This window comes from Lonchura striata, chromosome 4 (assembly GCF_050655825.1).
Source record: "Lonchura striata isolate lonStrDom1 chromosome 4, ASM5065582v1, whole genome shotgun sequence".
Lineage (NCBI taxonomy): Eukaryota > Metazoa > Chordata > Aves > Passeriformes > Estrildidae > Lonchura > Lonchura striata.
The window spans coordinates 22855402-22871245 of record NC_140706.1 but is presented as its reverse complement, the minus strand read 5'-3'; the positions used below and the strand labels follow the sequence as shown (position 1 = coordinate 22871245).

The window sequence follows — 15844 nt, the reverse complement described above, 5'->3', positions numbered from 1 at the left end:
CTGGATTTTAAGCTGTCTCTATATTTCTGTTTGTAGCAAAGAAAGGCGAAGTCTTCCAAGCTGCCAAAAAGAGAGAAAAATGAAGAAACAACAAAAAAAGAAGGGAAAAGAAAAGAGAAAACAAGACATTTTGAATAAAACCTTGCTTTGGACACAGCTTTGCATATCTTAACTTCTGCCAGGAACATAAAACAGATCCTGTGCTGCTGCTGGGAAGGTAGAACCAGTGTGTTGAAAATGCTCCTCTTATAGAGGCACTGTAGCTCTTGTGCTGTCACACTGCTGTGCTTATTCCTGACATGGTACATGTTACAAACTATAACTGTCCTTGTGCAACCGACACCAGGTGTGTGAACATGCTGAAAATGTCATGCTTAGTTACCTGGCATTTCTGCCGAGTCTTCCTAGGACTTCACTGCCTTTTTTTTTTTTTTATATAAATCCCCTGACATTATGCGGTGAAGTCTTGTAAATAGTGCATGATGCAAAAACCCCATACATAAATGGCTTATTTGTACATTATAGAAATTAAGCAGTATATAAAATTACAATAAAATGTTTCACAGGACTCTTTTAAAACTTTGGTTAAATTCATGGAATGTTCTGTCCTGTCTCCCTTCTTTATTCCACAGTTTTGTCTTTCCTTCATGTACATGATGTGGCATTCCTCTTTTCCTGCAACTTCCCTTTTGTTCACTTAGAGACAAAGAAAAGCAGTGAGCGATTTACTTCAAAAACCTGAGTAGTCTGTACTTGTATAAGTTATATCTTTAATCAAAACCAGAAAGGAATACTTAAAGAGTAAAAAATGTTTAATTGAAAATATTTGTAACAGTTCAGAACTGATACTGAAAAAGAGAACAGTAGGGAGCTGGTTTTTCTTTTTGCCACTTGCACTACAAAGATGGCCCCGTGGTTTGTCTTTGGTGCAGATGAAATGCAGATTTTGTTTGTAATAATTATCAGTTTTATTACTACAATAAACCAAAGTACAAAATTTATCAACAGATACATAGTTACAGATATCACAAAATAGAAGTGACATGGCTGTTATTAGGCCTTTCTGGGGAAGAGATGTGTATGTAGTGATAGAGCTTTCCTTGCTGCTTGCCAGCCAACACAAGCAGTTCTGGAAATAAACAGAGGTGGTTAATTATATTCTGAAATACTGTGATAGCAGATCAGGAAAAATAAAATCAACTAAAAATTCCCCAAAAGAACTTGAGTGCATTACTGTGATCTACAGCTGAGTTTTCATATAAGGTGTTTGAAATAGTAAATTGCAATTATTGAATTTAAAAATTCAAATTATTGAAATTATTAACATTATTGAGGAACATTGTTAATTCATTTTCAGTTGCCATTAAAAAAAAAACCAAAAACCAAAACAACAAAGTCCTGGATCTAAGTCTTTGGTATAGAAAGAGCCATGCTCCCATTCTTAGAAGGATGAGTATTTCAGGCCAATACTTGTTGCTGTTATCCTGGGATAGATTCTGTTAAATAGACAAGTTAAGATCATGTAACCTTCATGTTAGATTTGCTCCTTCCAGTTAGTACCCCTCTTGCTCTCTCTCCCTTTCCCCCTGCCACTTCAACCCATGCTGGAAGAGCTGGAGAAGTTTGGATGATGCGGAGATCTTCAAACTGATCTCTGTACCACTCAAGCACACCTGGTGTTCAGGAACATGTTCCAAACCAGAACAGCTTGTGGATGTTAATGTGGTCATAGGGGTAAGCTGAGTTAAAGCACAGTTAACAACCAGGTTAGTTGCAGTAGCAAGACCTGCCAGTGTTTGCATGCCTGAGGGCAAATAGGTGATAGAAGTGGGTCTCAAGTTATCTGAGGCATTGACCCAGGTTCTAGGTTAAGATTTCCTTACTAGGAAAAACTCCAGAACTGTCTAGAATGAACCCTGTTAAGTCAAAAATACAGAGTGTAGGCCATACCTGAATTTATTGGTCCTCATCTTCCAGTTTGAGGTACTCTGTGCAGTCATTTATTTTCTTAAGATCAACAAGGTTAATCCTTTCAGAACACATGGGACACACGTTTTCAGTCTGTAACAGGCTGTTTTAAAGGAAGGGCAACTAGTCAAAAGTGAATTCTAACATTTTACAAAGGAAGTTGGGCCAAGGCACAAAGCCTAGAGCAGAATTCTGAGCAGTGCTATGTAACAAGTGCAGGACAGAGCAATGACTGCATCTGTCTAGTTTTCAACATTTGAGAACTAACACCACAGGAAGGCTGCTGTTTGTTATATGTTTAAATGCAAAGGAGGTTTTAGGAGCTCCTGAATTCTGGCATGGGAACAGAGCTATCCCATCCCATTGTCATGTGTGATTATCAGGGACAAGACATTATTGCTGTCTTTGTACCAAATTCTGTGTGCATTTTGTTTGTTCTGGTGATTGCTGGTGCGCCTGTGTTTCTGTCCTGCCCCCATATTACGCCTTCTTCCTGGATAGAGCTGAGACCTCACACAAGCTCACCATCTATATTCATTACTGTTCCTGCTGGAGCCCTGCATCACTGGCCCAATTCTTTTGTCATATCCTATCATTTTGGTTAACTTTGAAGCAATGTTCTGTGAGTGTTTAAGGTGCAACTACCAAGTAAGGGGACTTCCTCTTCCACCAAGCCCAGCTCTTACATGTTTTTAGTACCAAATGATCCATTGGCTGCTAAAATATGAACAAGCAATGGAATAGTGCAATAGAAAAAAAATCCCAACTTACCTTTTGAATTCTGTGTAGAGGGCAGGAAAGTCACAGTGTGGGCAAACTGTCCAGTCGTCACGTACCATGTGCCGACCCTGCACAGAGAAACTGCAGGTAACTGGGGGGCAAGTGCTGCCTGGCTACAGAGAGCATTTACTTCTGGACCTGTTATGAGAAAGTCTCAGCAACTGAGTACTAAGATCTTGAATTAAAAGCTCCATATATGTGTTACTGTAGCTTGATTACTGTGTATATTCTGTAACTAGAAAAGGAGCTCTCACAAATGCAGTGTTATAATTTGCATTCCTCTTTTAAAAATGGAAATCTAGGAATATACTGAAGTACAGTATTTAAAACTCTTCTAGTTTGGCAATTCTAGAATGCTATCTGTAGATTTGTATCCAGAGCTGTACCTAAATCTGCTGGCATTTTTGGTGTTGCATATGACATACCAAAAATGCCCCTAAAACCACAGCACCTAAGCCCAGTAAGTCACATTCAGCAGTCAAGTTTGTGAGCCTTCCTGGCCTTTGCCCCTCTACATTTTCTCTTTTTTGCTACAGTTTACTAGTTTATTTTTGATAGAAGGAATTTGTATGTATCTTTTTAATGCTGTAGAAACACAGACGGACCTTGAACTATACTGAGACATTTATGCTCTAATATGATACGCAGCAGCAGACTTTTGACACTGACTCTCATTAGTTATTTGAAAATGCCACAGTGCTAATGTCTACAAAGAACAGTGACATAGACAAACTGTGGCCAAAATAGAGCCTAAATAACTGTGTAACATACATTAACGTGTATGACTTATAAAGTTATATTTAAACCCCTTTGTTTTCTTAAAAATAGTACTTTTAAAGTCTACCTGTCATCTTACTCTGCTAAACCAATATAGCAAAAAGACCTCCACATAATGGATATTAATTTTTTTTGTGAGACTTAATTCTTTAGTTTTAATAAAGAATGTTAACTCTAACATTTGTTTCCTGTTCAAGTAAGTTCTCTTTTTTCCCCTGCAATATTAGTATGACAATTCATGTGAACCCAGTAAAAATTATGTTGTTTATACAGTAGCCGTGCAGTAACTTCCACCAGGAATGTATGCCACCCCTACCTTTTCAGTACACTCTAAAGAAACAAAAAATGTTAGAACTTCTCATTTCTGTAGAGATGAGTAATGTAAGAAATGCTGAGGTCACTGCCTGAAGCACTAGCATTGGGTGTGCTTAAAAATTCCCAAAACAGCTTTTTGAAGTTTTGCTGGTGTGTTTTTTTGGTTTTTTTTTTTTTTCATTCAGTTGGTTGATTTGGTTTTTAAAATTTTTTTACATTTTAAGTCTTGGTAGTTTAGAGGAGGAGGGCTGTGCCATCCACAAGCTCCTCTGCATGGAAAAGGAAAGAGGGACTTCTGTTAGTTCTCTGAGCACTAGAGCTCCTGGGCAAATGGCTGAGCTGGGAAGGCATCAGCAGCACTAGCCTGTGTTCTCCCAAGTGCACCAACTGCCCCAGATGTGTGTGCTGGGGATTCCTGGTGCTGCACCTGCTGTTGCAGGAAGCCAAAGTCTCCCAGGATGACCTCCTGAATTTACTGACACCCTCGAGTGCCTGCTACTTGTAGGTGACAAGTGAGGACACACTTATGATAGTCAAAGACAAAAAGAAATTTGGCAACAGATTAGAAAAACCCATAAATGCATAAAAACATATAGCTTGGATCCACTAGCAACCTGATGAAGTTCAAATAAACTTATTTTTAGAAAGGAAAGCAGCTTTGCCTTTACTGTCACACTGCAGAAAGCACAGCAGACACTCACAGTTGCAATGCAGTACGGAAGGTTGTTTTTACAGCTGGGACACAGAAGTTCACACTCTGGGAGTTGGAAAGCACAGTAGGGACAGGCTGTTGTTGGCTCTTCTATCTCACTTGTGTCCCGGCGTCTAAAACATAGATACAGCTGTGAATAAACCCCTCAAACTATTTGAATTTAACAAAGCTGTTTTACAATGCCTTTGATATTTAGCAAGTGTTTTTCCTTTGAGTTACTTGCATAGCTTCCAGCTGCTATTTTACATTCTATTAGCTCCTTCCTTTTAACTATCACCCAGGCTGTATCAAATCATGTCAATTCAGAAATAATGGGTCATTTCCCCTTTAATTAGAAACACCACAACCTTTTAAAAGGTGTAACTAATCCTAATACTTTATAAGATTTCAAAACTCAGGGTCTGTATGTATTGACTACAAAGCTATAGTTTCCTTGTTTCAGAGTTTTTCTGTGGCAGGACCACAAAGAACTGGAGTACCAAAAACTGGCTTTCTGGTAGGATTATAGAGCTTCTAACAGCCTCCAAAAAGGCTGAAGAGTAGTAAGAGTTTCAGAGAAACACCATAAAAACCAGTCTCCATAAAAAAGCTATGTAATAGGAGACTCTTCAGGTCCTGAAAAGATTTAACTGATAGAAGGGAAATAAATAAAACATGGAGATGTTTAAAATCATAAATGACACAGAAAAGGGTAGATCTCTCCCAAGAGGAAAACTACGAGGCCTTAAACTAGCTAGAGACCAGTCTTGACACAATGGAATTTGTTGTAGGAGTCAACTGTCATTAAATAGTTACAGGAGTTTAAGCAGATCAATTGGATAAGCTCGTGGAGAGTTTACAGACTTCATAAATAAATACCTAAACCACCAGTATAAGCTCAGCAGGTCACCAAACCTTGGTTAAAGCCTGGTAGAATAAATTACAAAAGTGTTACATATGGCTTGCCCTGCTCTTCTATAATTACCTATGCTTCCTCCTCTGGCAGAAAATACTGACTAGGATCAAAACAAAACTTCAGATAAGGAAGAAAATGTCAAGAATGAATATCTTTTATTCACCCTCCCATTCTATTTTATCTTATCAATTTAGTAATTTAAATCACAGAAGAGCACAATACTGCTGCTGTAGTAGCCAACAGTTTGGCTGTGGAGTCTCAACTAGAAACCAACTAAACCTGTGTGGCTGCACTTGTCTGTAGGGAGAAGATGGAAAATCCTATTGCTGTTAGGAAGCATTTTAAATGCACCTTGCATTTAAGGCTTGTAACATTCAAAGGAAGTATTTAAATCTCAGAGAAGGGTGGAAAATGGTTCTTAGCCTTTAAAATATAAGAAAATGAAATAATGTGAAAACAATCTACAGGCTTTATGATCAAAAACAGCATTGCAAATAAAGCCTTGTGCACGTGATTAACGTAACTCACCTGACCATTGTTTCAATTTTCTTTTTGTATTTTGGATCTATTTTACTCCGATACTCAGGTCTCATCAACATAGCAGCGAAACTAAAGGCTGAGTTTTTCAACCCTGCTCGGTGACATTCAATCACAGCTGAAGTCAAGATTGGCACAATATCTGTAATAGAATGAAACGATGTCAAATATTTATTTACCAATAATAATGTTTAAAACCTTTAAGCTAATACAGCCAAAAAAGTACTGATGGAAAAGACTATTTTTTTCTTCTTTGTCATGGTACACAGTTGCACAATCTGGGGCATTCCTGGAACCATATACAAGAAACCCATTGTTTCACCTCTCGCTGCCTCACACTCCCGAAGCTCAGCATGGCAGCAGGAATGTTCAGATTTTAACCATTTCTCCCAGATCTTGTCTGCACTCTTTATAGCCTACTTTTTAGTCTACATTTTCCATGTATCCAAAAATATTTTTTATAAAAAGGTAATTAAAAATTTTGTGATGGAAGTCCCAGAACCAGTCAGTTCATAACACACAATCCTAAGACTGTGTGTGGTTCAGGCTGCTCAGTACTGCAGCAACATGAGGACAGATTAAAGTGCTGGTGAGGATCCCATGCTGGAGGCTGTGTGGAAGAGCTGCCTGGAGGAGGATGCAGAGCACACTGTGTAGTTACACTCTGTTGTTGCCCACAGGATCACAGGGGGAGGATGATCCTTGCAGTGCAGTGCTGATTAATGAGTTGCCCTGCAGAGCACAGCTCCTCTGCTGTCAGCACTTACGTGATGGGAACTTGCTGATGTTGTTGGCTACACGTATAAGCATCCGTGCTCCCTTCATGTGATCACCACGTTTCACGTGAATCTGGAATGCAGCAAACAAACCACATTTACTGCAGCCATTGGAGAGTGATTCCTGCAGCCTGCTCTTGGCATTCATTCATCCTGCTGGGAGCTGCATGCCAACACCTCCTTCATGAAACTGAGCAGAGCTGGACTACAGAAGGGACCAGAGGCCTCAGCATGGCTCTTCCCCAGTCTTTCTGGCCTTCAGCCCACCACTTAGCTCTAGCCTCACTGCTGGTAGAAAGGGAGGCTGAAGCTGGCTGTAGGAATGGATATCCTCATGGGCATCCATGGGTTAACGAACAGAAATAATTTGAGCTCCTGCTTAATTTCATTTACAGAAAAGCAGTGATCTATTTATGGATAACAACTTCAAATACAACAACAATAATAGTAATAAATAGTTGTAGCATAGTATTTGTAAGTATGATTCCAAAAACAAAACAGGAAGCCATATGTAATTTTCATTTATTCAGTATTTTAAAAAAGAATATGCTACTCAAAGAGGCAGAAACAACTATGGGTTGTCCTCCCGAAGCTTGCTGTTAGCATGCACTTGGATTCTCTGATACAATCTCTATGACAATATAATTTATGTACATGGAACATCCATACATACAGTTCAATAAATCAGACACTGTGTAATTTACAAAAAAATTCAATTTCTCAGTTCCTTACCTTCACTAAAATATAGCTGTGTAGAATCATAAGGTTTGTAGCCATTTCAGAAGAAATTTTTATCTTCTGGGTCTTTAACTCTGAATACATACTGAAAAGAACATCACGTGCATTTCGATAGTTCCCTTAAAAAAAATTAACAGTTAATTTAGTATACTTTAACTTGATCATTTGCTTTGGCAACTCCTTGCCTCTGCAACCAAAGCCAAAACCTGTCAAGGGACAGTTAAAATTTGAATGTTACTTCACTTGGTTATACTTTTTCAAGTTTACCATGGAGGATTGTCCTGAAACCACAGGATTTCATTAAATTATCAATGTAGCTGAAATCAAGTACTGTTTTGCAATTAGTCTATTCTTAGTTGTTTCTTTTCTTCTTTTGTTTTGGGGTTGTTTTGCTGATTGTGTAGGGATTTTTATGCATTATTAGAGGCTGAGAAAGTCATACTCTTCACAGCTGGAAGCATTTAAAAGAAATTCTAGTTATTTCAGCAAACATTTTCCTTTTCTTCCCTATATTTCTCTACCAGCAGATGTTTTCACTCTACAGAACAATTTGTAACGTTTTGTTGTACACTACACTTGAATCAAACTGTGAAATTTGTGTGAGACAGCTGACTATCACTTCAGAATTAGTTGCTGGAAAACAACATTATTCTTTTATATTCTATTATTACTGACTCTCAGTATAATACAGTCTTAAAATCAAGTGATTACACAAAAACAACTTCAAGAAAAACTACACTTAAAATGGCATACCCAAAGAAAAATACCAAGCAGTATGACTTAAATATATTTATTAGATGGATTTTTTTAAGGAAAGAACAAACTATATTAGAGCAAATTTCACAATCAAGCTCACTGAAATCTTCTGAAAGAAAGAAGAGGGGGCTGATGTAAAACTGCCTCTCCAGAAGAAACAGTCACTGCAAGATTGGTGCTTTTAATGAGACAAACATTATGCTTCTTATTACACTGCTGCAGAACACATTTATGCTACTAGGGAATATGAAATACACAATGGGATACTACATTTTAGATATAAGTTTTCAGATTCAGAGATGCTAGTAAATATTTAAACCCTTGAGCCTTTGTATTTCCTGCTTATATAATTAGCACAAATACATTATTCACTTCTATGATCGATCAGGAGATTTGCTTGCCAAGGGTTTCAGAGGTTTTTCCACTCCTTAGCCCAATGCTGAGGAGCAGCACATAAATGTTAATTTGCCTGGGTTATTCCCAAGACTGCTATTTTTCCTTTATAGATGTTTATTTTTACATAATTGAAATGAAAAGCAAGCAGTGTTATGGTGGGGTTGTTGCCATAGCTGCAGAGGAGAGTGAATAATGCAGGTGGCAGCTATTTTGCTTCTAGCCCTCTAACTCCTTTTTTTTTTCTATTTCTAACTTTAGCAACCCATTACAAAGGAAAACCAAGCTTAAAGTAAGTATATGTGTCTGGTCCTTGAACAGAAATCAACTCCTCTGCCCATTTTCCACTGATAAAAGTCAGGTGCTAAGACTAAAAGATCAGTAGCAAACCAGCAACCATATCTATAAATGGCAAGTCTGTGACCTGTAATACACAGAAAGGTAAAGTCACAGGCTGTCTTAATCACTATGCTTACTTGAAGTAATAAAAAACACAGATATTTTCCACAAGTTTCTTTTTTTCCCAATATTTAATATACAGGTATGAGTCCACAGGCTTTCCACAAGTCTACTTTCAAATTCAAAACTGAACTTGAATATAATTAAAAGCACCGGTACATGTCTTAGAGCTCTAAGTAGAATCCTACACAAATAACAGCATCCTACCTAGGGTACCTAAGGAGGTAGCATGAGAGATGCTATCACATCAGAGGAAACAGACTTACCTGAACACTGCTCTTCCCTGGCAATTATTATGGCAGTTCTGGCAGCCTCTCGGTGCTGCTTTAGGGCCATGTACAAGCGGAACAAGTACTTGGCATCCTGAATGAAATGATATAAAATCAATTAATACTGACTAAATTCATACTGCTGTATTCACTTTCTTGACTTGCTCATCCCACCACCACATTCTCCAAAGAAAGCAGAGAAGCTTGCTTCATGAAGAGCTCTTCGTATGAACACACTCCAGCTATGCCAGTCGCCTGCAGGGTTTGGCTGCTGCCCAGGCACAGAACACCCACGCCAAGGGCCCAAGGGAGTCCTGGCGGGTGCTGGCCAAGCCCTGTCAGGAGGGATGCAGAAAGCCACAGACCACCATGCACATGGAGAGCTGTACAGGGGGAAACCAAACAACTCCTGCTGTGTGGGCATTTACAGTGTCAAAAAAGAACCCAGGGACTCCTTTCAGAAATGGAACTCTTGCCAGAAATTGCGTTACGGATCTAGATGCAAACATTGCTTAGTGTGGATGCAGATGGCAAAATCTGGCCTCTAATGGAAGTATTGTTCTGGGACCAGATAGTGGACATAGAAGACAGCTAAAAAATTGAAAATTAGGGGACAACCAGCTAAAAAATTGCATACAATTTATAATTTGCTACACCAGAAACTTTTGATGATTATATAACTCAAGAATGGCAAATGTAGCAATCACCCAAAAACTGGCAATCTAACAGCAGGGAAATTAGTGAAATAATTTAAAACCAGAACTAAAAACCAAGATGGCAGTATTGTAGAAAACAAACACGAATTCTATTTTTGTAAGTGTACTCAAATGTCTAGAAGACTAGTAAAAAAAACACTAATGAGAGAAAGAATAATTGGTCTTTGATAACAAATCAGAGTTAGTTTGGTTTTGAGAAAAGTTGGATTGAGAAAATCCTCAAGAGGTAACTCCTAAAAATACAAAATAAAATATAGAAATAGAAAAGAAAGAATAGAAAAAGTAAATGTTAAAAATATTCTATTTATTGCTACTAAAGAAGTAGAAAAAAATAAAAAGCAAAATAAAATTGCTTATGTTGAAAAGGAAATATTAAGTACAAAAAATTTAGCAGCTATTTTTAAAATGGGTCAATAAAAAGTAAAGCCTGTACATGATAATCTTCTAATTAGTAAATTTGGATTAAAATAACCTACATAATGTATACAATTGTATTGTTCTAATTTAAATAGATAAATGAACTAAAAAAATAAAATACCAGCAACTTTCAGGAGATCTTAGCAAAAAAATCCAAAACAATCAATTCTGTAATATTAGTAGTAAATCCAACATTCAAAGTGTGTATTCTATGTTAAAATGGTATAAAAATTACTACAACAATAATTGTATTAATCAATGTTGTGTTATTCTCTGGAATACTGTGGGTTTTGTATCTAAGCCTCAGACACAGCAAAAGAAAAAAGAAGAAATTCAAGGGAACAGAAATATTAAAGATATAAAGATATTTGCCTGTAGAGAAGATGACTGCAAAGATTAGATTGTACTTCAGAAGCAAAGAAAAGGATTACCAAAAAAAATCACATAAATAAAAGCAAGAGAGAAAGGTTCACAGTCAGAAAGATAAAACAGAAGACAAAAATCTTCTTTCTACCTTGAAATACAAGGAAAAACATTAAGTCACTAAAAGGAATTACTGCTAAACTAATGATGGAGCTGAATTTTAAGTAGCACATGGTCAAAAGGTTGAACATCATAAGAATTGTAACTTAAGAATAATGAAATAGTTATCTGGATAATAAAATAACTGCAACTACTTATATTAACAGATATTATTTATTCACTGTATACTGCCTTAAAAAGAAAAATTGCTATTTCTTGGGGTAAACCAAAAATTAGTGAAAACAGTGGGTTATGACATAATTCTTCGCAACTTCTAACATCACCTAATGGTCACAGATGGCCATTCCACTGACGATCAGCAGAAAACAGCACTACTTCCCCATCCAGGCTGCTTCTACCCTTTCTCCTGCTGCAGCAGGAAGGATCCTGTCCCAGCATGGATCAGTGGTCTTATATGCTACTTGCCATGTTCCTAATTATATTTGACTTAAATAATATATTTAAAATACTTATTCCCCCCTCCAAAAAAGAGAAAAAGAAAAAAAGAATAAAAAAGTCAAAGTAATTCAAGCAACATTAGTCCCATGTTTTACTTTCATACTTCTACCTTTAAAATCAGTAAGTTACAAAGCAGAAAGTGCAGGAAAGAATTTTATAATACAATAAATTTCCTAAAGTTTTTGGAAAATATATTATTGTAATATGATTCAATATTAAATACTCATAATTCTAGTTTAGTTTTTCTTTTTAAAATGTATGTACTCAGAAAATACGCACACAGCAAACAGCAGAACCTTGCTAGTTAGTGTTCCCTGACAGAGCACATATGAATAAGTTAAGAATCTTTGTATGTTGAAGTTAATAAACACAATAGTTGATATAATTACACATCTAAGAAATAGTTTATAATTAATCAGACAATAGTGTAGCAAAATTTTGGAAAGCATAATAATTTTGATAATATGGCACTTTATTAAAATGCCACACAGCTGTTGGCTGTGAAAGATTTAAAGCAATCAGCCTGCTGTCACTGATGATGTGGTTTGAAGATCAGTGCTTGAAATGATGAGCAAGTTTCTGCTGCATGGCTACTATTAAATTCACTCTTACTTTCAGCTTTACAAAAATGCCATGACATAGAAGCTTCTATTTTCTAAAAACAGTAATATCTTTCTTGATAAGTTTGAGAACAGTCTCCGTAGCACAATGAAGATAATGATTGTTTTTAAAGTAGCTTTTAAAGCAAAAATATATGATTTGATAAAGAAAAATTTTGTTACTCACTGAGAGAGACTATGTAGATTGGATTAAAGCATTCAGAAGAACAAGAGAGAGCTTTTAAATAAGGAAAAAAAACTCTATACTGAAGTTCAAAACAATGTTAAATATAGCAATAATGGCATTCAAAAAATTCCTAAATATTTTCTAAAATCTTTAGAACCTCTTTCCTATGGAGATCATACTCACTTCCCTTCTTTCCTATGGAGATCATACTCACTTCCCTTACCCAGTCCCATGGACCTTTCTGAATGAGGAAGCTAGACTACTGTTCTGAGGAAAGAGGCTAGATGCTACAGTTTCTCTCCACCCAACTTCCAGCATAAATATGAAATTAGTCTTGCTTACACTGATACTGCATAGATTTTTCATCCAGTGCCCCCATCAGCTTAATCCCCTTTGGGTTCTTGTAGTTGAATTCTTTTTGTTTTGCCATGTTTTGCTTCTCTCATAATTTTACTAAAATTCACATTTCATATTAAAGGTAAAGTAAGAGATAAATAATAAAGAGATAAGAGGCTTGGTTTGGTTCTCCTCTTTTTATCTTTTACAAAAGCAAAGTTTACTTGGACATCAAATGCCCAATGTCTCTAAAAGTCTAAAATCTCAAATCTTTAATCCATACAGAGAGGAAAGAGACAGAGTTTCCAATTTCCTAACAGAATTGTAAACCACAACTGAAATATTAGGGGTGAAATCAACTTGAACTGAGCCCCTGTCATCTCCATAATTACCAAACCTTACTGCCCTCAGCAAGGCATCATTTATTCTTCCATATATATCATATTGCACCTGACTGTATTTACCATGACTTTGTATGACACCTTAAATTCCATGACTAAGCAATTGATTGCAGACTGCAACGCCCTCACCTGAGGTCTGGCTTTCACCACAGCTCACATTCCAGGTCTGCTGTAACAGGCAGTAAAACTTCTAGTGGTTCAGCCACTTAGTTCCATGAACTCAAGCCTGAATGTACAAGCAGCTCTACTATCATCTGCCCTATTCAGAAGTCAAAAAGGAGCTGCTAATTTTGAAAATCTGTCTGCAACATTTTATGCCTTACACTGGTGTTGAACACAAGAACTTTTATAGCCTGGCCAGCTTTGGGGTTTTGACCTGCATCTCCTACTTTGAACCTTACTTTCTTCCACTGCAAAAGTCAGATCAACTCTGCTCCTGCAGGAAGAGATCAGTGCTGTAGCTTGTCTTGAGACAAACACATTAACTGTTCATCTGGGAAAGGCAACAGCTAGCTGGCAAACTGGCAACAACAAACAGCTAAGTTATGTCTCTTACTCCCATTATGAGCATTAATTTGAACCTCCTCTGTCCAACTATCTGCTTTCATAAAGATGATTGAAGAAAAAATTATTATATCTAAGACAGTTGCTTCCTTTCTTATATTTCTGAATCTGGAGTTACTGGGTGAATGACTCACAGAATGATCATACAAGTCTTGCTCCTTGATGAAAGCTAAAGCACAGTCTGTGCCTACAAAGAATTTTAGGACAAAGTAAGCTCAAAATATCTTGTAGCACAGAAATGTAATACAATAGCAGTGATAGAAATACAATACCTGGGGCATGCCATCCCCTTCTCCCATAAGATAGTCAATCAGCTGATTTGTTAGGGTTTCATCTTTTGCCCGTCCCACCTATTAAAAAAAGACACAAGAAATTATGATATGAAGGAAGAAGAGAAAAATAACTCACTCATAAGGAGCCTTTCCATAAAGCACTGAAGCTAGATAGATTTAGAATATGATTTTTTTAGTTCTGTATGTTCAAACCAGATGATTATTTCGTTCATCAGCTTTGACATGCAGAAGTTCCTATATATTTTCTAATGTGTTAAGCTGGGATTTTTAGACACGTTTAGATATCTTCTTTACTGATACAGTTTTTCTTCTATTTGCAATCTAATCAAACACACTCAGTGATGCTGGGAAATTGTCACAATAATGAAGGCAAACTTCTTAAAAAGATGAAGAATTTTTTGTTTTATCCAAATTGCTTACTGTTTCAATTGCCATTTCCATAGCCAAGTTATCTTCTGTGCTTGGACTTTGCAAGAAATGCCTTAATGCCTAAAATTATACAGAAGAAAAGTTAAAATTGAGACCCATGAAATGAATTTTTTCTAATTTTTATCAAGTTCTCTCTCTCTGCACTTTGATAACAAAGTGGCACACACTGAATGCTTATCTCACCTACAGAGGGTAGCAGCTGGTCTTACAGATACTCATGCAAGAAACAACTGAAACTTTGCCAAATTCTGGTGTACACCTCCACTAACTGTGAAAGATGTTCACAGAAATGTTTTTAATGTCATGGAGCCCCCCATACCACAGTTGAAGGAGCTATCATCTACAATGGCCATAATATGCAAAAATCAGTCATATTTTTTTTTGTCTGTGTTCAGTATGCAAAAATCAAACATTTAACAAGCATCAGTTCACACACTTGTAACTGATCAAAAGTACGTCAATCAACATACTTCAATTAACGTATTTTCTTTTTTAAAAAAAAATCTTTCAGTTTGATAAGTTACTCTGCAACCAAGTCTCCACTGGTCAAGCCAATGAAATGTAAATAAATTGTACTGCAGATCATGATATTCAGAGATTCGTTGACAATAATATATCACTGATTCACCTCAAGCTTCTACTGTTATGAAAAACATGTGCACAGCAATGTATCATTCATGGAACATAACTGTAAATGTAAATAGTTTGCTTACTAAATCAGTATGTCATCAGTAAAGGCACTTAAAATCTAATATGAACTTTCCTGAAGACTGTATTTTGAACAGTTTCTATAAACATTTAACTTTCACTGACTTATCCTTTAAGCACTGACCCGTCCATATTGACCACACAGCAAGAAAAATTTTCCCGCCTGAAAATGTTTCTTTTCTGCTTCAAAATAGAGTGCAATGCTCTGATAATCTTCATTGGTAGTACTTTCAGAACCTGCAACAGACAGATCTGAGTGACAGCACTATATTCTTAATAAATAAGGTAAAGACCCTACTGAATGAACATATTCCTATTTTACTGTGTTTTTCTACTGACATTCGAAGAAAACCAAAGCCAGACAGACTCAAATTGTGTCTTACACATTTTTTTTCTATTTAATCAGACCAAATGTCAGACATTAGGAGCTAATAACATAGTGAAATAATTGTTTCCACAGGTTTTACACCATAATGAGATGTCTGTTTTTCACAGAATCATAGAATAATAGAATGATTTGGGTTTGAAGGGATCTTAAAGATCATCTAGTTCCAAGGCCCCTGCCATGCACAGGGACTTTCACTGGACCATCTTGCCCAGAGTTCCATCCAACCTGGTCTTGGAACCCTTCCAGGCATGGGACATCCAAAACTTCTCTGAGCAACCTCTTCCAGCACCTCACCATCCTCCAATAAAGAAAGTTTTCCTAATATCTAATCTAAATCTACTCTCCTTTAGTTTAAAACCATTCCCCCTCATCCTGTCACTACCTTCTCTTCTAAAAAAGCACAATGAAATGGGCGTTGCTATGGTCTGATAATGAATTTTTCCATCATGT

At 36.7% G+C, this 15844-nt stretch overlaps 2 protein-coding genes across 7 annotated transcripts in view; one reads left to right on the top strand and one right to left on the bottom strand.

The window, feature by feature from the left end:
• RFC1 (replication factor C subunit 1) overlaps positions 1-3699 on the top strand; it is a 37432-nt gene extending 33733 nt beyond the window's left edge. For all 3 annotated transcript variants that reach the window (XM_085577797.1, XM_021533185.4, XM_021533184.4), the window contains one exon: positions 37-3699. In XM_085577797.1, the coding sequence (XP_085433923.1) occupies positions 37-138 (102 nt within the window). In that variant the 3' untranslated portion in view covers positions 139-3699. The remainder of the gene's footprint in view (positions 1-36) is intronic.
• WDR19 (WD repeat domain 19) overlaps positions 754-15844 on the bottom strand; it is a 38444-nt gene continuing 23353 nt past the window's right edge. For 2 of the 4 annotated variants that reach the window (XM_077782804.2, XM_085577796.1), the window contains 10 exons: positions 15131-15243; positions 14290-14358; positions 13849-13926; positions 9373-9469; positions 7493-7617; positions 6752-6833; positions 5976-6126; positions 4542-4665; positions 2740-2816; positions 754-2071 (listed from right to left, as the gene is read on the bottom strand). In XM_077782804.2, the coding sequence (XP_077638930.2) occupies positions 1957-2071; positions 2740-2816; positions 4542-4665; positions 5976-6126; positions 6752-6833; positions 7493-7617; positions 9373-9469; positions 13849-13926; positions 14290-14358; positions 15131-15243 (1031 nt within the window). In that variant the 3' untranslated portion in view covers positions 754-1956. The remainder of the gene's footprint in view (positions 2072-2739; positions 2817-4541; positions 4666-5975; positions 6127-6751; positions 6834-7492; positions 7618-9372; positions 9470-13848; positions 13927-14289; positions 14359-15130; positions 15244-15844) is intronic. The other 2 variants (XM_021533178.3, XM_077782805.2) reach the window with 2 other exon arrangements.